General features: G+C 40.5%; 1 protein-coding gene and 1 long non-coding RNA gene across 2 annotated transcripts in view; one reads left to right on the forward strand and one right to left on the reverse strand.

The window, feature by feature from the left end:
* Positions 1-7,704, forward strand: part of LOC131108080 (uncharacterized) — a 59,712-nt gene extending 52,008 nt beyond the window's left edge. Inside the window, exons 7-8 of the long non-coding RNA XR_009120398.1 lie at positions 5,591-5,704; positions 7,587-7,704. This is a non-coding gene — a long non-coding RNA (uncharacterized LOC131108080). The remainder of the gene's footprint in view (positions 1-5,590; positions 5,705-7,586) is intronic.
* On the reverse strand, positions 1-27,822 carry loxl4 (lysyl oxidase-like 4). The gene is made up of 15 exons (XM_058058832.1): positions 27,737-27,822; positions 26,055-26,397; positions 22,364-22,665; positions 22,066-22,280; positions 16,508-16,546; positions 16,214-16,427; positions 15,965-16,142; positions 9,645-9,799; positions 9,403-9,570; positions 8,937-9,099; positions 7,994-8,237; positions 5,566-5,681; positions 5,157-5,293; positions 1,597-1,708; positions 1-1,520 (listed from the first exon to the last, which is right to left on the reverse strand). The coding sequence occupies exons 2-15, from the start codon at positions 26,374-26,376 to the stop codon at positions 1,450-1,452; spliced, it is 2,436 nt and encodes an 811-aa protein (XP_057914815.1). The 5' UTR covers positions 26,377-26,397; positions 27,737-27,822; the 3' UTR covers positions 1-1,449.
* Positions 27,823-27,825: the final 3 nt, after the last annotated feature.

Below are 27,825 nucleotides of genomic sequence, written 5' to 3' on the forward strand. Positions count from 1 at the left end.
TTTGTAATTTGAGGCTTTATTTATTTTTATTGTATATTTTTTATTTATTTGATTTTTTATTGTTGTAATATTAGATTTATTTTTCATTACAAAATTGTACCGTATATATATATATATGTTTTAATATTGTAACTTCATAAAATTATTCATAAAATATTTTTTTTGTCATAATATTCTGATTAATTTAAACCCCCATAAAATGCATTCTTCTCTTGTCAGTTTGGGCCTAATACTCAAATAACAGTTACATGTTTAACAAAAAACGAGACAGAATGCAAGGATTTATCGTGTCAGTGTTTGTTCCGCAGCCCAAAATGTTCTATTTTTGGGAGCTTTAAGGTAAACAAACGTATATTTGCCTTTCATGGATCTTGATCCTTTCCCCTTCTCTCACTCACACCTTGACCACACCTCTCTTGTCCCGGAAAATGTAATTTCTTCCCATAAATCAGCAGGCAGCCATTCTATACTGTGCATAAAAGCCCATCATATAGTCTTAACCGTAACCTTGAAACTAACCCAAACAGACATAATTAAAAGGCTTTTTTTTTTATATGCTCTCAAGCCTGCTGGCATTCTGACCGCAAAACTGTGGTTCTGTCACACTGGTGTTCCCTCCCACCCAAAAAAGCTGAGGAAAAATAAATGATACAGTTGTTTCAATAACCAAATTTAAAATAAGATTATTCATCTGTATCTTGTAAAAATGTCCCATAGCTGTGAAGTGTTCAAGTTCAACTGAATATGATGCATATTTCTATTAATAAATAAAATATCAGTATAAATAGTACACTGCATACTAAAGCACCATGTTAATATTTCACTGTCTGAAAAAAGCTGTAGCCTATAGAGCCTATATTCCTATATTAAGTCAAAGCTTAATTAAAAAAAAAATTAAAAAAAACAATATGGGACAGAAATATAGAAGAATACTGATGTAAAAAGTTAAAGTGCTTTGTTCCATAAAATAGCTTTTTAAGTTTTCCTACCTTGTTAAGTTGACAAACAAAATATAATGTGGCAGCCAAGAATATGAACTATAATAACTTGTTATACTTATATTAAAAAGCACTCTTCCATTGTTAATCTATCTTCCTCCAGACTGATCTGCAACCAAAATCACTATTTAAATCAATTTTATATAAATATATTAGTGTTGTATCTTTAGTCTTTTGCGTGTATAAGTTTGGAAAAAAGTTATTAGTAGTCCACATTCACAAAAAAATAAAAATAAAAATAGAATCAATATAACTAGAGTAATTAAAGCCAAAAGCTGCATGGCCCACTCTTGTTGTCATTGGCCGATCTAGTCATGTGACTGATGTGACTGTATCAGCTGCCAAGAAGATGGACAGGCAGCATAGCATAGTGGACATCACCCTCTGCCCACTTTGAGCAGCATCTGAGCCCCCCATGCAAGGCACTTGGTGTTGAGTTTTATGTCTTCTTCTACACAAAGTTGTTGGATATTTGCCTCTGGTGCTCGAACAGGTCTTCTGTCTCTGCGCTGTATGCATCTCCTTGAAACGGGGGATAATAAGATAATGAGCAGTGACGGAGTAGAGTTGGGAAAAGCAGTGGAAAACGAGCGCTTACCTGCGTGACATCCGTACATGAAAGCTCTGTTGCCGTCGTATTTGCAACGACATCGCATGACGTTGTTCATAAAGTCCGATTCGGCCATATCCATAGACGGGTTGACTTCCACCTGATAAATGAACACAAAAATCATAATCATAATAATAAAGAACCATTTCCAAGTATAGTTTTACAGTCCTTGCCTCGTTTATGCAATCGCCATTGAATGCCATTGTAAACACCAAACAACAACACGAGGAACTTTACAGCTGTGGTTGACAGCGTGTGGTCGCACCGCCACCAAACGCCACAGTTCGGTATATTCAAGTACATTATTCTTTTTCGGGAAGATTCTGTGAAAGGCAACTTTCTTAAGTGCTGATATGACCTTTCTCTCAAGTGATTTACTTTAATAGCCGCTCTGTAAAAATGCTACACCCTCTTTAAATACAGGTTACACACACTTACATGGAGAAAGGCGGCAAACTACAAGAAACAAAGTTGAGGGTAATGGTCTAGGGAAAATGTGGCACTTTCTCATTTAGGGTTTTTTTTTTACATTGAAGATTGAAGTACAGATGTGAACGTCAAAATGATCTCCAAAAACGCTGTAATTTGCATTTGCAAAGAACATGTTAACGTAGGGCTGCGTGGTGGTGATGTGGTTAGCGCGCAGGTTAGCTCGAGTTCGATTCCACCCTCGGCCACGCTCTGTGCGGAGTTTTCATGTTCTCTCCGTGCATGTGTGTTTTTTCTCCGGGTACTCCGATTTCCTCCCACATTCCAAAAACATGCTAGGTTAATTGGCGACTCCAAATTGTCCATAGGTATGAATGTGAGTGTGAATGGTTGTTTGTCTATATGTGCCCTGTGATTGGCTGGCAACCAGTCCAGGGTGTACCCCGCCTCTCGCCTGAAGACAGCTGGGATAGGCTCCAGCACCCTCTGTGACCCTCATGAGTATAAACGGTAAAAAATGAATGAATGAATAGTTAACGTTATTGATGAGATATGTTCTTTGTACTCAGCGCTTATCAACATTTTTAATTAAATTGTACTTTGAAATCAAATATTTCCAGACCAATGCATTCATATCCCCATGGCGAGGGAATAGTTCATTTGGTAATTGGTGGGTTTCATTAGTGCTTGTAGTCTCTGGGAGTAAAGTTTGTTGAATGTTGATGCAAACATCAGACTCCAAAATGTGAAGGTTTGGTGGATGGAACTCAGTTATTATCCTCCACACTTAAGCATAGAGAGTCCACAGTACAAGTTTGTAATTGCAACCCAAGACACCCCAAGAAAAAACATCCAGTCTGCATGCAAATGCAAACATGTGTCTGTTTGCGTCCATTACACGTAAATTAAGTAAATGTTTCTCCAACAGACAAGCGTAATTACAATGATGAAGCGTCTCAGACAAACGGCAGTAATTATCAGCCAAGAGTTCCACGACAAGCAAAGCGGCCTCCCGCAAATGCAAGGTCACTGGCAAGCGTGCTAAGAGCTACAGCGGCATAAATTGGTGGGATCGGTAGTGTGAGAGGAAGATGGAGGATAATGAGGAGTTGCAGTCCTTGATGTGTTTTCTTCTAGTAACCGCAGACCTGATGGATTGGCCAAGACTCAAATAATGACAGAGAGAGGGAGGATGCTTGAGGTAGGACTTTTTTGGGGAGGTCGGGATATTCCAACAAAAATAGACAACCAAGAGAAGAGTCGACCTCGCGTGACCGTGGTCGACTTTGCCGTGAAACATTACCGCTCAAAAGCGTCATATCTTTGAGGAAACTGAAGATGGTAATACCACTTTGGTCATGATTACACAATTCTACATTTCAACCAACATTTTGGGGAAAATGTACCTCAAAAATTGATAATGTAGTGAAAATAGTAGAACATTCATTCATTCATTTTCTACCATTTATCCTCAATAGGGTTGTCATGTATGCTGGAGCCTATCCCAGCTGTCTTGGAGCAAGAGGCGGGGTACACCCTGGACAGGTGGCCAGCCAATCACGGCACATATAGACAAACAAACATCTACACTGGCTGCACAGTGGGCAAGTGGTTAGCGCACAGACCTCACAGCTAGGAAACCAGGGTTCAATTCCACCCTCGGCCATCTCTGTGTGGAGTTTGCATGTTCTCCCCGTGCATGCGTGGGTTTTCTCCGGGTACTCCGGTTTCCTCCCACATTCCAAAAACATACTAGGTTAATTGGCGACTCCAAATTGTCCATAGGTATGAATGTGAGTGTGAATGGTTGTTTGTCTATATGTGCCCTGTGATTGGCTGGCGACCAGTCCAGGGTGTACCCCGCCTCTCGCCCGAAGACACCTCGTGAGGATAAGCAGTAGAAAATGAATGAATGAATGAACCATTCCCACTCACATTCATACCTATGGACAATTTGGAGTCGCCAATTAACCTAGCATATTTTTGGAATGTGGGAGGAAACCGGAGTACCCGGAGAAAACCCACGCATGCACGTGGAGAACATGCAAACTCCACACAGACATGGCCGAGGGTGGAATCAAACTATGGTCTCCTAGCTGTGTGGCCTGCATGCTAACCACTCGGACCGACTGTTGTGGTCAGATTTTCTGGGAAGAATTGCTACACGGATACAGTCATCCCTTGTTTATGGAGGTTAATTGGTTCCCGACTTGACTGCGACCACTACATTTCCATAAAGTAGGATTCAATAGTAATATATGGAATATTCTCATAGTTTGAGCATTGGAAACCTGTTCATAACTTTGAAAATACCATATATTTTTACCCCTATAGTCACCTTTACACTCCTATTATTCTTTGTTTACAACACATTGCTCAACTGTAATGTGTAGGCTACGTAATGACTGTCGCGATCGGGTCCATCTTGCCAATTTGTTGCAAGATCTGGCCTTTTCCAGTATAGTGAAAGCATGTATTGTTCTGCACTGAGCAGCTATAGGTGCTGTTGACAGGTCCGCCCCTCCCAAAAGAAGCATCAAAAGTGCAAATGAATTGCTATTACATATATTCACCAGAAGAGTATTCTACAGTGTGTTCATTTATTCTAAACTTAAAGGGTTTCAAATGGAGTGGGCGAAAAGGACATTGTAAGAACTTACCACTTCCACACAGAATGTGAGAACCTTTTTTTTCACTATGTGAAAAAAGTAACATCACTGGCGCCTAGTGACTATTCAATATTATTTGACCAATAATAGTCTACAGTCAACCACGAAACAGCGGTCATTTATTCCATCCCATTCCATTTTCCTCCACTTATGCGTGTCCGGGTCACGGGGCAGCAGTCTCAGTAGGGAAGCCCAGACGTAATAATAATCGTAATCTGTTTTTGGCAGCACTGATCATGTTTTAAAAATAGTCACCAAATTACTTAATGGAGAGATGTTATAGCAACGTATCATCACACTGATTTCGATTTTTCCAGTTGCCTTAAACAGTCACTTGTAAATATTAATATTTCTGCATGTTTTCCAATGGTTGGACATTCGCTAATTTTAATTTTTCTCAATTGTCATAAAGTTTAAATAATACAAAGCTTGACAATAGTGAGTTCTCACCTGAAAGATGTAATCTCCAGGCCGAACGTCCGTCACATCCACCCACTGACAGTCGATATCGTGGCGGTAGGTATCCCAGCAGCCCACAGAGATACCCTGGTCACCCATGTTATAACAAGAAAAGCGCTTTTGGACACCTAAAATGCAAGAAAAAAAAATCCCATTAACTTAACGCTTGGCACTTTATTTCTGACTTTGTTATGAATGCTGCTTTTCCATTCAAGCTATTTCATCCATGATATAACAAGCAAATGGAGAGTGAACAATAACAAGCACAGCAGCGATCTAATACATTAACCACAGAGTACATCTCCACATTGCCGCAGCTGAAATATTGATATGAATTTCCTTCCACTAATGGGAATATTTTTTTTTATGCAGATTGAATGTCGTTGGTGTTGAATATTACCATCAGGGCAATGTGTGTCCTCCAGACAGAAACTGGCCTTATGTCCTTCGGCGACCCTGGTGCCATTGAGAGTCAGCAGGTCGTAATGAGTGAACACCTCGATGCTGTGGTAATGCCTGAAACCAAAGAGAACGTGCAGGTGAGAGAGAGCGTGCTTTTCTGCTTGCACACGTTAACACTGAATGAACACTACTTCCCTATGGCCTGTAGCCTTATGACCTCACTCCTTGAACATGAGCATGGGTGTCACCATAACACCTCTCACAGAAGCTTGTTTTAGCGCCTGTTTACTCGCGCCCGCTGAATGGGGGTCTTTGAAAGACGCGTCCATAGCGCCAATATGTTGTCGAAACAACCTGCCGGCCTTCGCTGTCCTTTGTACTCGACTCTTGCTAAATGGATTGCTTCTTAGGCATTTTTCATGCTCTTGCAGGGGTTTTTTATGCTGCCGTTCAAGGTGACAGAGACATTGGTAGCTCTGTTGTATAGTTTGGTAGTAAAACAATAGGGGAACAAACTGCATATTTCACAACTTACTGTAGTTACTGTATCTGATTAGTTATACATGTATTACATTGCATGACATTACTCATAGCCGCATGGTCACAGTCAGTCAAAGTATCTCAGTATGGAGTTGGCATCTTCTTCCTGTGCATGCATAGGTTTTCTCCGGGCACTTGTTTGCTCCGGGCACTTGTTTCCTCCCACATTCCAAAAACATGCATATTAGGTTAAATGGAGACTCTAAATTGCCGATAGGTATCAATGTGAGTGTGAATGAGTCAGCTGGGATAGGCTCTAGCAAACCCCCACATTACAGCATCGCCTGTAAACAGTGTCTCTAAAAAGGTTAGCTTAAGCTAGTTAGATAAGACTGATTAGCTAACGTTAGCATTCTAGCTTTCAAGTAAAACCTCCAAATGTATTACGAGAAAAAACATGATTGAATTTCATAAGATCATATTTAATTTGTTTTATGACTAATTTTTTTTACATAATAACTTTATTCGCACAGGAGATTTTCCCACTCCAATGTAGCATTACTCTGTAACAACTGTAACAACTTACGGTAACAACTGTAACAACTGTCACTGCTGTTACGGTAACAACTGTAACAACTGTCACTGCTGTTACGGTAACAACTGTAACAAGTGTCACTGCTGTTACGGTAACAACTGTAACAACTGTTGCTGTTGTTACGGTAACAACTGTAACAACTGTTACTGTTGCTACGGTAGCAACCGTTAACAGTAACAACTGTCACTGTTACAACTGTAACAACTGTAACAACTGTAACAACTGTCACTGTTACAACTGTTACAACTGTTACAACTGTAACAACTGTAACAACTGTTACAATTAACAGTAACAACTGTTACAACTGTAACAACTGTAACAACTGTTACAATTAACAGTAACAACTGTTACAACTGTAACAACTGTTACAATTAACAGTAACAGTACTGTTACTGTTGTTACAGTAACAATTGTAACAACTGTTACTGTTGTTACAGTAACAATTGTAACAACTGTTACTGTTGTTACAGTAACAATTGTAACAACTGTTACTGTTGTTGCAGTAACAATTGTAACAACTGTTACTGTTGTTGCAGTAACAATTGTAACAACTGTTACTGTTGTTACAGTAACAATTGTAACAACTGTTACTGTTGTTACAGTAACAATTGTAACAATTGTAACAACTGTTACTGTTGTAACAGTTACTGTAACTGCAGTAACTGTAATTGCTAGTTGCTAGCCAAACAGCAAATTGATGTTTTGTATTGAGTCTGTGACATAAAAGGGTTTGTACAAAGTCAAAAACAGTTTTAATAGTGAACTTTATATGTGTTTGTGTCTGGATTTGATACAAACTGATCTTGAACTAGAACTTTAGAGAGCAGTTTTTGAGTTCTGCCACTAAATGTAATCTTCACGCACACAGTATGTGTGCATACATGGTTGTTTTTCTGTATTAGTATCTTTATCACACTGTGTACTCCTTCTCTCGTGACCCTTAGGTGCTCACGTCATCTAAAAAAGCAACTAATGGAGCAAAGCTTGCTGAGTGCAGGAGTGGAATGACGTACAGCAGGCCTGGTGACCGCTTCTCATCTATTCACAGCTGCTGAGTAAGGTGACAAAGATTCTTGTGTTAAGCTGCAGGGCTCGCATGCTACCTGCTGATTCCTTGTCATAATCTACTTGTTTTCTTTCCGACTGGTAATTAAATTAAATATAACTCTCAATTACTCCACATGAAGTCCGTTAATGCGTGTTTTCCCAAAACCCGCAACTCATCTGTATCCAGGAGCCTCTAAAATGAATGACCACATGCTTAACCACAACATCCCACATATAGCAAATAGTTCTTTCCACTGCAATAGCTCACACCAGAGTCAGCAACACCTGGATGCCATGATCATACCTGTGACACTGGTGCCATGTCCAGCTCTCCCTCGTCGCTTTGGGTCGGAAATCAGAGCGGCCGAGGTTCATGATGCGTGAGGAGAAGCGGAGGAGTCGCCTGTGGCCGTACGGCCAGTTCATCCTGGCAGCGGAGGAGGACAGACAGTTCTCCTCATTGGCACAGCTGAGCAGGTGGAGGGGTCGGTCTTCCAGGTAGGCCGTCTCCTGGACCAATTGGGCGTCCAGAACGAGGTCAGGGGCGGCTAAGGCAGAAGAGGGGGATCATATTCAGATTTAATTCCGTTTTTTATAGAAAATGGGAAAAATAGGAAAAATATTATATTATATTATATTATATTATATTATATTATATTATATTATATTATATTATATTATATTATATTATATTATATTATATTATATTATATTATATTATATTATATTATATTATATTATATTATATTATATTATATTATATTATATTATATTATATTATATTATATTATTATAGACAATTATGGAAAACAACTTAAATATATTTTTTCATCTAAAAATAATCTTACTTTCTGATTGCAAAAATTGAATATTATAGAAAAAAATTATATTGCATTACATTACATTATATTATATCATATTATTATAGAAAATTATGGAAAACAACTTGGATATATTTTTTCATCTAAAAATACAGTCTTACTTTCTTATGTTATGCTATGCTATGCTATGCTATGCTATGCTATGCTATGCTATGCTATGCTATGCTATGCTATGCTATGCTATGCTACGTTATGTTACGTTACGCTACGCTATGCTATGCTATTATGGAAAACAACTTAGATATATTTTTTCATCTAAAAATACAGTCTTACTTTCTGATGCTATGTTATGTTATGTTATGTTATTATAGAAAATTATAAAAAACAACTTATATATTTTTTTTAATATAAAGAATACAGTCTTACTTTCTGAGCAGGTAACCCCAGCAGCCTTAGCTCCGCCCCCTCGAGGACAATGCATGTGGTTGTTTCGACGACACTGCTGAATTGAGAGCTCGGTTCCCACACAGTGAGTTCCACTGAGAATCAGCTCGGCTGCATTGGGGTCACTGGACCAATACCAAGTATCCTGTTGATGGAAAGGGGATGGTCAAGTGTCATATCTAATTGGCATATAGATAGATAGATTGAAAGGAATAGGACTATAGATTGACCTCCATTTCTTCATTTCTTTGCAACAATTTGTCAAATAAATGTAGTAAAGATCTAAAGGGGGGGTACTGAATGCATTAATATCCATCCCACTTCTCTGCTGCTTATTTAGATCAGGGTCAAGTCAATTGGAAATCAATCCCAGTCAGCTATGTAAACCACTAGACTACCAATGTTATGTTTTTCATACCAAACGAGGCGTTACATGTTGTTACATTACCTCATGTGCACTCGCAGCAAAGCCCAGACCCAACTGTCGGCACACCACCATGGCCTCGTTGATGCCCCAATTCTCACTGCAGACAGAACCCCAACGTTTACGACCACCCACATCCATCAGCACCTCCACTCGGCCCTCTGATGGAACCCTCCCACCAGCCAGCCGCACCTGAAAACACATTCACAGGTAATACCTTACCTTTTTACATAGTAAGTGTTACGATCAAATGTAATCGTTTATACCATGTGCTCTGTGCCTGTTTTGGGGACGTTACAGCGCACTGAGGCATCCTGGCTGTGTTTGAACGTCCATGGTTGAACTTCCTGGAAGTAGCAGTCCAGGATGGAGCTCTCAGTGCCAAGGCACTGTACACTGTTCATGTGGATGGGTCCAGTACCTGCACAGACCTTATATTTAGGACAGGGCTACTCAGATAGCGGACCATGAATAACATCAGATTAACCCATAAGTCATATACGGAGGGTCTTTAGCTAACATTTTTGCAGTAGGTCCGTAAAAAGTACATACAGTAAACCTCGGATATATCGGATTCAATTGTTCCCACTGGTTTTGTCCGATATAAGCGAAATCCGTTATATGCGTATACCGGAAAATGTCAGTTTTACGCATATATCGGATTTATATCCGGTATATGCGTAAATCGGATTTTATCCGTTATAAAAAGGCACTTCCTTGACTATGTTTCCAATGTACCTGGACGTGCAGGCAACGCTGCAAACGCTGCAAATGACGTTGTATAGCGGCCTGTCACGATTCGGCGAATCAGAGCGCCACGATGCGGCCATCCGATATATGCGAGGGAAATTTAATGGAAATGCATTGGAACGGGACTGAAGATTTTGTCCGAAAAAGGCGAAATCTGTCATGAAAAATCTGATATATGCAATGATTTTTTTATTGGAAATGCATTACAGAAAAATCGGTTCTTTTTTATCTGTCCGTTGTGAGCGAATTTCCGATATATCCGAGTCCGATATATCCGAGGTTTACTGTAGTACTCTTGTCATATAGAGGATCTTTCATTGGGTCATTAAAAACAACAGAGTGCTCCCGTCATATAGAAAATCTATGACTAAAAATAACTAATACTCCAGTCCCTCTGTCCTGACTTTGTTAATCTGAATTAACTGAGGATTAACTTGACCTGCTGAGGGCCACCCAGTGTAAACTCACAAAGAAGCATACACGGTTATCGACTTATCGACTATTCTCCCATGCACTTTCCTCACTTGAGAAACAATGAAAAGTTCCTATCTGTGCTGATAAAATGCTATTGCAAGGCGAGCAGAAGAACCCGCATGTACTTTGGAGATCCGATACACCTCATTGCCAACATTCTGTTGCTCTTGGGCAAAACACCCAGAAGCGTAAGCTGGAAGAGCACACAGGGTTATATCCGTGTCAACTTTTACTCATTTGAAGTTAAAAACGAGAAACATGAGCGCCAAATTTTTATAAACGCAAACAGTCGGTGCCATAATGACGCCATTTATGAAACCACTAGCCAAGTTATGGCTTGGGTGTTTTCTTCATGCGTAAAAGACACAAACTGCAAAACCTGGAAACGGGATAGCATATTAGCAAGTAAAACCATATCCACAAAAACCAAGGGGATAGGATAGAAAACCCCAGAAAGACTTTGGAAATGAAAGATGGCGCGAGGTGACAGGGACCAGAATTCAGCCCGACTGTTAGATTGTAGGCCTGCTTCTATGCTTGGTTGCACGTGTGGCTAGAAACCCACAAAAAAACACACACACATCTCCACCGCTTCCGTCTCTATCGCAATGGCCACTTTCACAGCACAAGATTTATCAAGACTAACGCGGGGGCCCACTTGAGGGATCCCTAAAAAAAGCACAGTCACATTCTGTACTTTAAACTTCCTTTGGAAAATCTGAGAAAACCACGGAAATAAATTACCAGAGTTGCTGTCTCGCACTTTTAACATGTTTTGTCGTGTATGTTAAGATATTTGATGGAGCAAAAATAATAATAAGCCGTGATATTAAATACATTCATTCATTTTTGTCTTTGGGCGAGAGGCGGGGTACAGCTTGGACTGGTCGCCAGCCAATCACAGGGCACATATAGACAAACAACCATTCACACTCACATTCATACCTATGGACAATTTGGAGTCGCTAATTAACCTAGCATGTTTTTGGAATGTGGGAGGAAAACCGGAGTACCCGGAGAAATCCTACACATGCACGGGGAGAACATGCAAACTCCACACAGAGATGACCCTGGTCTCCTAGCTGTGAGGTCTGCGCGCTAACCACTCGGCCACCGTGCCGCCCCATATTAAATACAATTAGGAAATAATTTGGGCTTTTCTTTACAAAACATGAATATGAGTAGCAGATGCTATTAGAGGTTGGTCCAGGCTGGTACACCAGTGAAATTATTTAGTCGTGTTTTTTTTTTTCAGTATGCTATAGGCCAATAAAAAGAAAAAAGAAAAGGCATTATGGGCTCTAAGTGGCCCCCGTGCCAGACTATGACACCCTTGATTTAGGGGCTGTTATTTTAAGGTCAAATTACAAGGCTTCTGCATTAAAGCATCAATGATTAGAAGTGGCAGACACTTCAGACCTCTTTATCGGATTAGAAACAGGACTTGTAAGGGCTGGAAATTGGGTAACATCGGTCACATTCTTGTTGAGAATAGCACAAATAGTTGGTTATGCTTACAAGGAAAACCCTGTTCTTATCCGTGCTGAAATTACACTCCATTTGAACACACACTGAAATTAATGCGGTATCCTTTTTTTTTTTTGTCTTTTCATGAAACATGTCTGCATGAGTCAGTGTTTCTTAGCCAAGTTTGTGTGCGTTAGATAGTAATCTGGGCTGTCTGCGGCTATTTAGATGCTACGAGCGAGGCCAGAATCATGTCGCTCCACTGAACAGGATCCCAAAGATGATTTAGACATTTTTACACGGCTTTGTAAAGTGCCACACACAGGCTTATGATAGAATGTGAATGGGGGACCAGCCTTCTATATCACATTCACTTATCATAAATAAGTCACTCTTCCTCTGGGGGGTCTGATACCCACAAGCACTCGAAAAAACGTCTGGAATTTGTAAATATGCAGCAAGACCTTTAGTTCCAACAGTTTGCTCAGATTTAGAACCCATTTTTTCTATTTTTTAGGAAATAATTGAACTCATCATTTATGGGCTCAACCTAGCTTTCATACAAGTATAAAGTAAACGTAAACCACTGATAACAGTAAAAAAAAGGCAGTAAAACACAAGAAGGTGTAATGCTATGTTTAAGATGAGCCTTACACATCTCATTTTATGTCATACAAGTGTAAAAATAAGCAAACCACTATTAGTCTTGCATCGACATACTGTAAAACAGAGGTGACTAGCGTCGTCCCATGCATTAAATGTTTTTGTTTGTTTTTCAAGTGTAAAAAGAACAAAAAGGGCTGCATGGCGTAGTGTGGTTAGCGCGTAGACCTCACAGCTAGAAGACCCCAGGGTTCAATTCCACCCTCGGCCATCTCTGTGTGGAGTTTGCATGTTCTCCCCGTGCAAACTCCGGTTTAATACTCCGTCATAAACAAGTGACTTACTATAGGGCTGTTATTTCATGTCTGGAGGGCTCTAATAATGCTAAAAATTGTATTTAGAAGGACGTAAACAAGCTATACATGAGTCCAACTTACATGAAATTCACTTGTCATGGTCGAGTCTTGAACCAACTGTGATATTTTAATAATAGTAAAATATAATAATAAAAAATAATTGGGCGACATGGCGGTCGAGTGGTTAGCGCACAGACCTCACAGCTAGGAGACTAGGGTTCAATTCCACCCTCGGCCATCTCCGTTTGGAGTTTGCATGTTCTCCCTGTGCATGCGTGGGTTTTCTCCGGGTACTCCGGTTTCCTCCCACATTCCAAAAACATGCTAGGTTAATTGCCGACTCCAAATTGTCCATAGGTATGAATGTGAGTGTGAATGGTTGTTTGTCTATATGTGCCCTGTGATTGGCTGGCGACCAGTCCAGGGTGTACCCCGCCTCTCGCCCGAAGACAGCTGGGATAGGCTCCAGCACCCCCACAACCCTTGTGAGGATAAGCGGTAGAAAATGAATGAATGAATGAAACGAACAAAAACTGATAATAACAAGTGACGATATATCTTTTTTTTTGGGGAAAAAAAGCTGCAAAAATTCAAAGAAAAAGCTAAAAACACATTACACAAATGTTACAAAACCTTAACAAATTCAATCATAGGTGGGAGGGGCCAGTCAGTGCACGAGTCAACCTCAAGTCTTTAATCTCAAGTCTCAAATAAAACCATGCAAGTCAAGACAATACAGGATTTTAAATTGTTGCGTTTTTAGGATGAAATTAGATGACAGTGACAAAACTTAAGTCACAGAAAAAGTCCTGACGTCCAAGTCACATGACTCTACTTCACACCACTATACATGAATTTACAAAGAAGTACATTGTCTACTAATTAAATTAGCATTAGTTGTATTTAGAATGTATTCCTAAAAAAAATCATTCAGAACACACAGTACTGCTTGTTTGTTCTCCCAAAGAATCTAATTTAGTCCTATTTAAGTAACATAAAGGCTGGAATTATGTGGCCTTTTAACACATGTAAAATTACAGTGTTCTATACAATGAATGTTATAGACAGGAAGCTATTTGAAGTGCAGTCAACCTGAACCTACACTGCACAGTATATGTAAGATTAAGGGGGAGAGTGCTGTGTGTGTGTGTAGGAAGTGTGTGAGTCACCAGGGTAGAAGGAGCCTGAGTGTGATGGTGTAATATGAGGTAAAAGTAGAGGGGTCAAACCTGGCATTTGTCAGACCGACACTTTCGCTGAAGAGCCATAAGGCTCAATTCCATGCAGATCTATGCAAAGTATACACACAGATGCATGTGCATTTATAAAACATAGCTTTGTGGGAAAGGGGGAAATCATTTTTTGGCATCTATGCTTAAAGCCTGACAATCGAAAAGAGAAGTTGCATTTTTTAGGAGGTGAAAGAGAAGTGACGTAACATTAAGTCCGTTAAAGCTAAATAAGCAAACTGTCCTACTGTATTATGTCTTGATCAGCATGATTGGAGAGCACACCCTGGATTAAATCTTTGGGTGGCTGTTCTTGCATCTAATTTAGGGCGGGGACAGCGTGTGCACAGCTGGGTAGACGGAACGATGTGGAACCTCTGGAGTCGAATGTCTCGTATAAATCGTGTCAAAATATGGGCAAAAATACGACTCCAAAGTCTTGCGAGATTACCTCACAAGACATGAGCTCATCAAAGGATTTTTTTTCTAATTCCAAAATGTTCAAAAAGAGTTCAAAAAGAGGTTCCTGCACATTGTGTCACTCTCATTCATTAGTTTATTTAGATAACGTTTCGGTCTGTTTGACCTTCATCAGACATATAATCATCAGGCAATAACATTCATTTAACACAGGGGTCTCAAACTCAATTTACTTGGGGGCCACTGGAGCTAGGGTCTGGGTGAGACTGGGCCGCATCAGGTTTTCCAAAAAAAAAAAAAAACGCATTTATGGACAATTTGGAGTCGCCAATTAACCTAGCATGTTTTTGGAATGTGGGAGGAAACCGGAGTACCCGGAGAAAACCCACGCATGCACGGGGAGAACATGCAAACTCCACACAGAGATGGCCGAGGGTGGAATTGAACCCTGGTCTCTTAGCTGTGAGGTCTGCGCCCTAACCACTCCTCCTCCATGCCGCCCATTTTAACATAATATAAAAAACATTTTTTTTATACATAATTCAATTCAAACACATGTTACCTTTTTTTTTTTTTTTCCGTGTGTACAACACATTCAGAGGGTGGATAGCCCACTTTCACAAATTTTGGATCAACATTTGCAATAAAAGTGATTATTATCACACATGCATTAGTCCCAATTCACTTCTCTCTTTGATTACCATTGTTCGCTTGTGACGATGGAAGCCTAACAAGCTTATAGTCATGAGAGTTATAGTCAGTCACTGAGAAGACACCGCCCCTAGTGTTTCAACTGAGAATTGCACATTTTATGATGGACAAGTCCTAGTATTACCGCTGTTATTTTTACATGTTACTGTAAATGATTTATAATGGCGACAAAAATTTCTATTTCCATTATTTCCTGTGGGAAAACTTTAACCCGGCTCCAGGAATTGAGTCTTAGAGGTTCCACTCTTAAGTTTGGGAAAGACTAACATTGGGATTTGAGCTATCAAAGCTTAAATAAACCACTGTGGCTTATGGTAGTAGACGTCATGTTAGAGTGTGTGTGTGCATGTGAACACAGCGTTTGTACACCTGATCATCCTGGCTTATGACACACACATTTAGAGATTTAGCAATGAAAACTTCAAAGTCTACCAGACAGGCGTAATCTTATGTGAGCAATCAGTCAGACTGCTGATGTTGACTTAAGATAAACCAAATTCTGCTATGGAATACCATAACGCTTGATAAACACTTTTCATACTGCAGAGTCATAACATGATTGTTGTTTTTTCTCACCTTGACCCATAAAGGCGCCATGCAGTGCATCCTTGGCGGTACCGAATCCCAGTTCTCTGCACACCACGCTGGCGGCAGTCCTCTCCCACATGTGATCCACGATCGTACCCCATTTTCCATCTCGGAGCACCTCCACACGTCCCTCACCCAGCCTGGGTCCGGCCTTCAAACGCACCGGCTACACGGAGAAGGTACATTTTGTTAGCCCACACATACTTTTATGGTAATACACAATTAGCATTGTCTTACCACAACTGGGTAAGGGGCTTGGGGTCTCCCGGAAGAGATTCTGGAAAACTGAGGACCCGGCATGCATTTAACGACGGCGTGTCGGCCGTTCTTACACGGGGAAGGGCTACGTGGGAATGACAGCTGAGCGTGACACTCAGACAACGTGTTCTCACTCCCCAGACAGTTGACTTTCTCCATCCAGAAGCCTTTCTTTTTGGCCATGACGCTCAATCTAAAAAATGTTGGGTTCTAAAATTAGATTCCATACAGTCTTATGTCTGCCACTATGCGATATACGTAGTTTTGACCTACCTTGTTGAAGGATCTGCAACTTTGGTGTCCCATATTTTCCTGTAAAGAAACAAAGAGAAGAAATGGTCCTATCAGGAGTGTGGTTACACACACACACACAGATCATCCTGTGAGGTGACCTGAGTGACCCCATTTTGACATGATGAAGATATACTCTGGCATATGCTGTTTGTTTTATATTGTAACCAGGCGGCACGGCAGTCTAGTGGTTAGCGCGCAGACCTCACAGCTAGGAGACCAGGGTTCAATTCCATCCTCGGCCATCTCTGTGTGGAGTTTGCATGTTCTCCCCATGACTCCAAATTGTCCATAGGTATGAATGTGAGTGTGAATGGTTGTTTGTCTATATGTGCCCTGTGATTGGCTGGCGACCAGTCCAGGGTGTACCCCGCCCCTCGCCCAAAGACAGCTGGGATAGGCTCCAGCACCCCCCGCGACTCTCGTAAGGAAAAAGCGGTAGAAAATGAATGAAAATAGCCACCAAAAATAGTCACGCCTCTAGCAATGACTTTAAACTGCTCCCAATATAACCTGCGTAAATGAAACATTGACGTTTAAAGTGAAGTCTACACGGGATGAATTCACTATTCCAGTCCATCTATTCTATTATTGATTTTATAGGGGAAGAAATGTTCAAAATGGCTACAAAAACAAATCAACCAGCTGAACTTTCCACTGCTCTCCACAGCCACTAAATGTAAATAAAGCACAACGTGTTTAACAACAGAGATGTGCCGCATTTCATGGTGAAAACAAGCGACTCCAGCACTTTGTTGCCAATTTGAGAACTATGCACACTGCAGCATGGTGCAGAGGGAAGCCTTTGGCTGGCTTGGCGGGCACCGACCACACCAACATGCCGCAAAATGACTGAGCTAGGAAGGCCTCCAAACCTTGCATAGTGCAAACACTATTACAGATGTCTACATCGATTACGCTCTGGCGTAAACATACTACAGCCGGACTGCTATTTTAAAAATCCTATTATAAAAGTATATGGTAGAGCCTATTGAAACTTAAATACAGCATACACAGTGTTTCCCATATATTCCTTTATTTTGCAGACCGCCACAAATAAATTTGGCCCGCCACAAATAGACTTAGCACTACCTGTTCACACTCATTCATAAAAAACACTGTAACACCCTTAGTCTGCTGGAGAATAACTAGTGCAGGGGTCTCAAACATGCGGCCCGCGGGCCAAATGTGGCCCGCAGGACACTAGTTTGAGGCCCCCGCCTTGATATGAAAGTTTAATGTTAGTGCGGCCCGCGCAAGTTTGATATGGATGCTGTATGGTATCATGTACCCAGAAAAAATTATTACGTTTGATTAATGTTCATGTTAAAGGTTAAATAACTGTTAATAGTTATCCTCCCTATCCGTGTGGAAGTGGTAAGTTTTTGGCTATTTAAGTTTAAAGGAAATAACTTGAAGGCTACCGTTTAGGTTGCTAGCTCTCTAGTTTGCGAGTTAGCATGTGTCTCAAGACCCTGCAGTTGCGCAATATGTTGTAAATAAAAAGAGTATAAATGTGACTATAGTCGTGTTTTGTCATGTCTACAGGGCTCTAATAATGCTTTGTTCATTTTAATCTGAAAAATCTGCCGTTTTATTATTATTATTATTATTATATGTATTCATTTATTACTGATTGATTGATTTTCTTTATTCTTGATTTGTTTATTTATTTGTCATCTTATTTTGTGTAGAAAAATAAAAAGTAAGATATTTGAGAACAGTGGAATGTTTTATCAGAGCTTTTAATGTAGAAAATTGGAACCAAAGCGAAGTTTAAGAAAAATTTTTGTTTTTAATAAATGTCTTTTTTTGGAAAACCTGATGCGGCCCAGTCTCACCCAGACCCGAGCTCCAGTGGCCCCCAAGTAAATTGAGTTAGAGACCCCTGAACTAGACTGAGCAGGAGGAATTGGTGTTGCTAACTTAGCGACTTTGTCGTGGTCCCCCATATAAAAGCACCCACACCACAAATAGATTGCAGTCATGTTGAAAGAGAATGAAACAGCTGCTGAAATGACATCTAATACAAAATGTCCTTCACAGACATACTGTAGTACTGTTCTATTTTGATAAATAAGGTAACCAAAATGATGATGTTATGTCCCTCAAACTTGCATAAAAGCGGTATTTCCCGTAGCAGAAAAGTGCACATTAAAATGTATATTTGCATGCTAACCAAGAGGTAAATATTTATGTTTGTATATTCGCGCAAATATTTCACATAGGAATATTTGTATTTTAGGGAAATCAAGGGAAGGGTTGTCACAGAAATGATGTCATGTTGCGCTTGTTGGCTGCTGACTGCTCACTTTTCACTTTCCTCAATAACGTCTCCTCACCCTCTGGTTAAATAGGCCTTCCACAAATATGGCTCCTATTTTGCAAGAATAAAACTTGTTTGGAGGGGGAAAATACTTATTGCATTAATCACCGCTAATGAGTAAGCACAGAGAGGTGTTTTACAAAAAAACAGAATCTGTGTAATTGCGGTGGTTATGAACAAAAACAGTTGATGTAACGCAGAACGTGTACCGTACAAGAGCACCGCTTGTTTGACGCCATTTCCGACTGTATCAGACAGATTTATCCTATCAACAAATTGTGTGGATGCCATGTCAGAAAGGCACAATGCCAAACGTGTAGCTCCTCAGTTGGGCTTGCAACAAATGACTTTCTTCAGTTCAATGCTGTTCACGAGGGTATAGTACCACACTGTTTTTATCCAGACGGAGGAGGTAGAAATATGGAACACCGCTAGGAATTAGTTGCACCAACTGCCAAGTTTTGATCAACCTCCATTTCTGCACAACAGCTTGGAATTGTTGACCTATTTTGTGGTCCCTGAAACGTGCCTTTTTGAAATACACATTATCTTTCAGTTTCATCCCTTACCTTTTGTACTATTTCAAGCTATTCTTTGGACTTGAAGAACTTGAATTTCAATACATAATATTAATAATAATATAATTAAATAATATTATATTACTATGTTAATAATAATATATTAATTTATATAATAATATTTTATATATTACAATATATTATATAATATATAATAATATATCTAATAATATAATTAAATAATATTATATTAATATGTTAATAATAATATATTAATTTATTATAATATTAATAATATTATAATAAAATAATTAATAATAATATTTGTCTATATGTGGCTTGTGATTGGCTGGCGACCAGTCCAGGGTGTACCCCGCATTCTCGCCCGAAGACAGCTGGGATAGGCTCCAACACCCCCCAGCGATCCTTGTGAGGATAAGCGGTAGAAAATGAATTAATTAATTAATGAACGATTTGTAACCCAAACAAACTGAACCAAATCAAACAATTGAAACAATTCAAACTAAATTGTTGTTATTCAAAATCTTGTTGTATGCTGTATTCAGTCCACCCTAGAAAAAGACCAGTTCAAGTACAATAAATCATAAAAGGCCCAAAATTAATATGACATTATGACTGAGTATATGTAAACATTTGTCTCTAAATCAAATATCATATACTGAAGCTCTCCCAGTAAACTTCAACCATAATTAAAGCTATTTCACACAAGCAAGTGAAAATCCAATCTGTCTGGTGGCACTTCTATTTTCCTCTCCGTCTTCCACCTTCTTTGGCTGTGCAGTCTTCCTCTTGCCTCCCCCCCCAACACACACACACAGCTATAATCTGGTGTGTTCTTTTTCGCTCTCAGCAGAAACCCCAAAGAGCCTCGCTCCTGACCAACATGTAATTACAGCATCTTCAGAATCCCATCCAAGAGACACAGGCGGCCCCAGAGACATGGCCTGGTTAAGGATTTCCAAGAATGGATTTTCTAGGGCCTTGGTGCAAGGTGGAGAAACATGGGGGGAGTGTCAGCGACTTAAATGTGGTCCAAAAGCCGTGCAACACGATCTGGTGGATTTCCTGGCTCATATTTCAGGAGCAGATGTTCGACGATATGTGAACGTCATATTGTCTCAGAACGGAATTGTTTTGGGCGACCGTACTCACGATGAATAATTATAGTATCTATTTCAGTGCATGCTTACAGTGAGCAAAACAAACCACGTACAAAAGGAGATCGGAGATAAACATCCTTGGACCAAAGCTTGAACATTCAACTAGAACAGGGGTGTTCAGACTTTTTACACTAAGGGTAACATACTGAAAAATGGTAGGATGCCAGGGCGAGAGGCGGGGTACACCCTGGATTGGTCGCCAGCCAATCACAGGGCACATATAGACAAACAACCATTCACACTCACATTCATACCTATGGACAATTTGGAGTCACCAATTAACCTAGCATGTTTTTGGAATGTGGGAGGAAACCGGAGTACCTGGAGAAAACCCACGCATGCACGGGGAGAACATGCAAACTACACACAGAGATGGCCGAGGGTGGAATCAAACTCTGGTCTCCTAGCTGTGAGGCCTGTGCGCTAACCACTCAGACTACATATCATTTATTCATTATATTATGGGAGTTGTTACCCCTTTAAAGACCAGTATATTTATGTAACTCCGCTCTTTTTCATTTTTGAAAACTCCAATAATTTCTATTAAATACATGTCAAGGATTATTATTTATTTTATTTATTTTATTTATTTTATTTATTTTATTTATTTTATTTATTTTATTTATTTTATTTATTTTATTTATTATTTTTTATTATTTTTATTATTATTATTATTTAAATTTATATTTTTGAAAACTCCAATAATTTCTATTAAATACATGTCAAGGAGTATTTTTTATAATTATTATTATTGTTACCATTATTATTATTATTAGGCACTGAGATGGCTCATTGATTGGCAGCAATATTTATTATTTATAAGTCTCAACAACAACAAAAATTTCAGTTTCCCCCAAAAAACTGCAGCAAAAATATTAAATACCATAATCATAATCAGTCAGTCTTTTTAAACGACTTCAGCCTGGAGTATACATATGAAATACTACTTATATTTTGGGGACTTGAACACTAATGGCAGCATACTAAGCTAGGAGGATGGAAAAGTGGAACAGTGCATTGCTGACTCAACTTCACAAAAAAAAAAAAACTCTCTCTTCCTCACCCCCCCCCCCCTCCAACCCCCCCCCCCCCCCCTCCAACCCCCCCTCGTATCGACGGGGCAGTTAAACCACAATCAGGAGGTGATATTACACCTCGGGACGGGAATCCAAAATTAAAAGCTGTGCTGTTTGTCTAGGAGACAAGATAGCATCAGAGAGCCGCTGAGGCAATGAGGTGTGGGGGGGGGGGGGTGATTTGCCTGGAGAGAGGTATAAAGAAAAGGGGACAGAGATCCCGTTATCATTACCCTGAGTAGAGGAGCGGGAACGCTAGTGGAGATGTGGCTGCAAGGTGGAGATAAGCATGACAAACTTATTCCGCCTCTAAAGCAGACATTGCTGCTATTTCCTTTTTTAATTCTTTAGTGACGTTTCGCCCATTTAACATACAAGACAAGCACCAAGTGGTTTTTTTTTGCCATTCTTGCAGGAAAAGACGCACAAAAATACTCACTTGTACATTTTCATGTTAGGTTGAGCGGCCTCCGGAAAACCGAGCATCCCGCACAAGACTCTGCTGCTGTTGAGGCTCCAGCCCATATCGCAGACCTGCCTCCATCTCCCAGCGTGCTTCACTTCCACCACACCTTCTGTGACCAAGCTCTTCTTCTTGGTCGCCATGAGAACGGGCCTCAGGCGCACCTCCTCGATTCGCACCTTACTGTGACCCTGATTGGGGTAAGTTAATAATAGTTAACATTATAAAAATATACACACTAGTACTTCTAATAAGGGATCGTGGACCACCATACCTGGTTAAGGTATTGCCTCTGAATGATAGGGACCTCATATGCGTGTCCGTTACCGTAGTAACCATATCCGATGTGTCTGCGGGTGGTCACAAGGTTTTGCAAATGGGCGGCAGGACTTCCATTGGTCCTGATAGCGTTGCTTTGGTCTCTACCGCTTGTCTGCTCCTGCCTGCGCTCGGCGGTGCACACCACCCCCAAGTCTTCCGAGTGTTTGCAGTCATTCACCCCCCAACCGCTGTGCTTGCAGTCCTTCAAGGACTTCTCGGAACCATCACAGCGAACATTGTCCATCCATATGGGGCCTTGAAAAAGATAGTAAAGTCAGTATTCCATAATCGGGAACGCAGTACATCCATACCATTTCAACAACCATGGTTATCGGGTTATCCGGTTCCGGGTCACGGGGGCAGTAGTCTCAGTAGGGAAGCCAAGACTTTCCGGTCCCTGGACACCTCCTCCAGCTCCACCGGGAGGACACTAAGGCGTTCCCTGGCCAGCCGTGAGACATAATCTCTCCAGCGTGTCCTAGGTCTGCCCTTGCCTTTTCCCGACTGGGCATGCCCAGAACACCTAACCAGGGAGGCATCCGGACTAGATGCCCAAGCCACCTCAACTTACTCCTCTCGATGTGAAGGAGAAGCGGCTCTACTCTCTACCGGATGACTGAGCTCCTCACCCTATATCTCTTAGGGTGAGTCCAGCTTCCCTACGGAGGAAACTCATTTCAGCCGCCTGTATCCGCCATCTTATTCTTTCGGTCATGACCCAAAGCTCATGACCATAGGTGAGGTGAGGGTGGGAACATAGATCGACCGCTAAATTGAGAGCTTTGTCTTCCGGCTCAGCTCAGCGATCGCATTACTGCCGACCTCACGCTCCCACCTTCCCTCACTCTTGAACAAGACCCCGAGATACTTAAACTCCTCCATCTGGGTCAGGACCTCATTCCGAACCCAGAGGAAGCACTCCACCTTTTTCCGAGTGAGAACCATGGCCTCTGATTTGGAGGTACTGAGTCTCATCCCAGACGCTTTAATGCAAACCGTCCCATTAAACGCTGAAGGTCACAGCCTGAAGAGCCCATAAGAACCACATCATCTGCAAATAGCAGAGATGAGATTCTAAGGCCCCCGAACCGAAGTCCCTCAACACCTAGAAATTCTGTCCATAAAAATTGTGAACAGAATCAGAATCGGCGGAGGCCAACGTTGCAACAACCATTTTATTAAATCTTTGTACTTTGTAGTCAGTGTACAGCTTGTATAGCAGTATAAATGTAGTATCCACTCAATATAAGTGTGAATATTTATTATGAGCTCCATTGTTATCTAGCGCTACCTCAATCCTATTGGCCATGGAATTCTCTGTATCACAGTAACCACGTTTACATGAGGAGTTTTTCTCTTTCCGAATGACCTTTCCGAAAGCAATGGTATACATGGAAAGGAATATTCCAATGGCGTGTCTACATGCGGCGCTATAATCAACCAGAATAGTCAATGGGGAATACGCAGTAAAGCATAAACATCAACATCACGTGATACCGATTCCTCGAGTTTTCTTTCACTTGTTGGAATAACTCCGTATTGCCAGTTTTTTGTTCGTCCAGTCTTGAAATTTAGTTTGAATCAAAAACAAACTTTGCTTAGCACTCCAGTGCCGATTGCTCGCCTCCATTTTTTTAAATCGAAGAACGTCTCGAGCTGCGTGTTCCGTCATATCTCAGCATTCGCTGAAAGAACGTACCAGGGAACAGGAAAAGATAAAGTTCAATCTTGCTAATATTTTATAATTAAGCTCGGGATATGTTTTATATAGATATGTATTTTCTTTTTTAATAAAACTGGACTTGTGAATGGCGTATAGAAGGGTTTAGATTATATTCCACAGATGGCGGTAATGCACACGAAAGCTGCTTGCCAACCGCCAATAAACAACAGAAGAAGAAAAACACCACGAAGAAGAAAAACACCACGAAGAAGAACGCAGTCTGACAACTTTCCGATTGAGCGGGTACAAGATACCTCAATCGGATTGGGGAAAGGAATATTCCACCCTTGTGAATCCGATTATATATTCATTCGGATTGGCACTTTATTTTCGGAATGAGGTGTATACAGTAAACCTGGGATATATCGGATTCAATTGTTCCCACTGGTTTTGTCCGATATAAGCAAAATCCGTCATATGCGTATACCGGAAAATGTCCGTTTTACGCATATATCTGATTTATATCCGGTATATGCGTACCGGATATATATATCAGATTTATATCCGGTATATGCGTAAATCGGATTTTATCCGTTATAAAAAGGCACTTCCTTGACTATGTTTCCAATGTACCTGGACTGGGCAATGAAAAGAGACGCAAGGTAATGAGAATTTAACTTTATTGGACTCTGAGCATAACAAATTGTTAATTAAGCTAGCCCCTGTTACGCCCGTCAGGCCTACGTTATTTCCAATAGTGAGGTTAAGATCTCATTCAATAAATTCCAGGGTGTTTTCTGGCAGCATTTGTCAGAATAACCCAGTTTCGTCGGCATTAAAAATGTCCTCTGCTTTAAAACGTCTCAGAATGTCAGCTAGCTTCGGAGCGCCACAATGCGGCCATCCGATATATGCGAGGGACTGGAGATTTTGTCCGAAATGGGCGAAATCCGTTATAAAAAAATCCGATATATGCAATGAATTTTTATTGGAAATGCATTACAGAAAAATCGGTTCTTTTTTATCTGTCCGTTGTGAGCGAATTTCCGATATATCCGAGTCCGATATATCCGAGGTTTACTGTACAAAGGTTAGATTCTTTCCGTTTGAGCAAATAATGAATGGAATTGGAATATTTGGGTCCATGTATACATGGCTAATGTCACAGTCCATGTTGGAATTCCTGTGAACAACAGCTCTCCAGTGCCGGCAGCACTCATGCAGCCCCATACGATCATACTGTGACCCTAAGCATGACTGTAGAGAAGACATACTTTTCTTAGGGTGCTGTATGTTGAGTCGTTTTCGATCAATACCGCTATACAAGTTGTACACTGCCTACTCTAAAGTCCATTTTATCGTCCCTTGAGAAGATGCACTGGAATAAAAAAACGTTTCTGAAATATGATGAGGTGTACACAATGTACATTATTGAGTCATGACTTTCTGGAAACAGACCACACAAGGGCTCCAAAAATGATTCTCATGTCTGCCTTCAACTGGCACACTGATTAGGGGGTTGCACCTTAGCGGCGTGTTCAGATGTTCAGCACACAATATTTAACAAGGCCGCTGCCTCTCAAATTCACTCCATGTTCTCTTTAATTTGGATTTAAAAGCAGCCGTAAAGAATGTCCATAAACCGCAGCGATGTGTTGCACAACTATGGCAAGCGTATGCTGTCATTACGCTTAAACAAATGCCCCCCCTCCCCTTTTTTTGGCGGATGCATGCCCTCCGCCAGCCTTAACGACCTTAACGATATGTCAGCACCCAATGCTCAGCAAGTCATCTTAGTGATTTTATGGTGGGAGTTATTTTGGGTGTCTTAATTACTGCTGCTGGCATTGGGTAATAAGCGTAGCATATTCGAAACAACAATATACATAATTGGGGGGCGCTGGCACCAAGATGAAACCTCAAAAAAAGGATGACAGCGTCTCACTTCCATTGCAGGAATTCTAATGACGTGTCCGCTCACCTTGTCCTTCGCCATACTTGGCGCTGTGCGCCCACGTGATGCCCCCCAGGAAGCCTATCTCTCGACACACCACGTTGGCAAGGTTGATGTCCACCTCGTCGTCACACACCGTCCCCCACGTGTTGTTGTGCAGCACCTCTACGCGTCCCTCGTGAGGCTCCCGGGCGAAGTTCCCTGCCAGACGCACCTTGGCGGCGGGTGCACGTGGGGCCCTACGTTGATGACCGGAAGTGGGGCGTCTTGGCTCGGCGTCCGTGAGAGAGGAAAAGGACAGGAGGAAGAAAAAGAGGAGGGGGTGGAAGCAGCTGGAGCGGAGGGTCATTGTGAGAGGAAAGGAGGGGGTCTGAGGATGAAGAAGGTAATTTTGGATTTATTGATTTTAATGTAAAATGACCATTTATGTCAAACTAAATCATTCTTGTTTAATCTATATGTTTTATACTTTTAATGATATTTTCAAACTCTATAACTCATTTAAATTATGTATGAATGAAATCCTAAAATTGTAAAAATCATATTAAGGCTATACAGCATTGTAAAATCAGTAAAGCACTATTATCCATGGAAATATTATAATCTATATATCCTACAAATAATATTAATTAGTTATTTAGGATATATATTTTTTGATATTACACAAATTTGCTTAAATTTGGTGAAAAACGTTATATATTTCTCCCAATCCATTCACAATCCAGACAGAAAACGAGTTAATATAAGCTAGCTAACAATGCACGTCATTGGGACACACCTATTTTGACTACAAAGCCTCCTAAAAAAAAAACCTCTAACAGCGTTTTATCATTTAATATGAATGCTGTAATCATGCAAGAGCAGGTATATTGATGATGTCATGTAATACTTACAGAATATTGCAGTATTTTTGCAGTATTTTTAAAATATTGGTACATTGATTTCACATCGAGTACTTAGCTTATGTTGCTTTCATCGATAACAGCTCCAGCTTCTTGTTCTGTCTTCATATCAAAATTGAGTGACGTTGACATGAACAGCTAATATAGTTTTTCATGCTAGGTACTACAATAACAATATCGCTGTACTTTGGTTAATATAGAAGTCTGTTATTATAAATTGACCATTGTTGGCAGTTTTTTAGGCAAATTTATGTAAAAATCGGTATTTTCCATTACTTCCCATTGTTAGCTAGCTCATATTAACTCATTTTGTTGTGCTAAAATGCACCAAAAAGGGAATTGAATATGTGTGTGTGTGTATATAGATTGTGAATGATGGGCAAAATTCCCCAAAAAATGCAATTCCCCTTTAACATCTTTAAAGTACCTTCAAGTGACTTTCAAAATCCTATTTTTTGGATTAATAAGGAAGAAAAAAAAACATGCAAAATTTTGTTATTCAAATCAGAAATTTCAAATCCGTTTTTGCAGCAGATTATTAAAATCTGTCAACTCCTAACAAACAGCAAGTTGTTGATGAGAATTGGAGGTTGACAAGTGATGGACTCAACATGCGGCCCAGACTGAAAACGTAAATCACTACACGCCACCACAGCATAACACCGAGCATATCATCTGTTTATACATACTAGCATAATAGAACGTTCAAGAGCATTCATTTGTTACAAGCAAAACACAGCAAAACACAGCAAAACTATCAGAAAGCAGGAGTGTGATATGCAAATGAGGAGGTTAAAGGTGACTGACCTGACAAGTAGCAAATGTGTGCAGTCTCGGACGTCTAAGTGAAGGAGTGTGTCTGCTAAAATCTCTCCACAGTCAATCCTGCCTTCTTC

The sequence above is a fragment of the Doryrhamphus excisus genome, chromosome 20 (genome assembly GCF_030265055.1).
Source record: "Doryrhamphus excisus isolate RoL2022-K1 chromosome 20, RoL_Dexc_1.0, whole genome shotgun sequence".
Lineage (NCBI taxonomy): Eukaryota > Metazoa > Chordata > Actinopteri > Syngnathiformes > Syngnathidae > Doryrhamphus > Doryrhamphus excisus.

Excerpts from the sequence above, each read along its gene's own strand:
- loxl4 (XM_058058832.1), bottom strand. The coding sequence starts at position 26,376 with ATGACCCTCCGCTCCAGCTGCTTCCACCCCCTCCTCTTTTTCTTCCTC. Across the intron at positions 16,547-22,065 it reads CCTAACATGAAAATGTACAA|GAAAATATGGGACACCAAAG; the intron begins GTGAGTATTTTT and ends GTTTCTTTACAG. Across the intron at positions 5,294-5,565 it reads GGACACACATTGCCCTGATG|GTGTCCAAAAGCGCTTTTCT; the intron begins GTAATATTCAAC and ends CTTGCATTTTAG.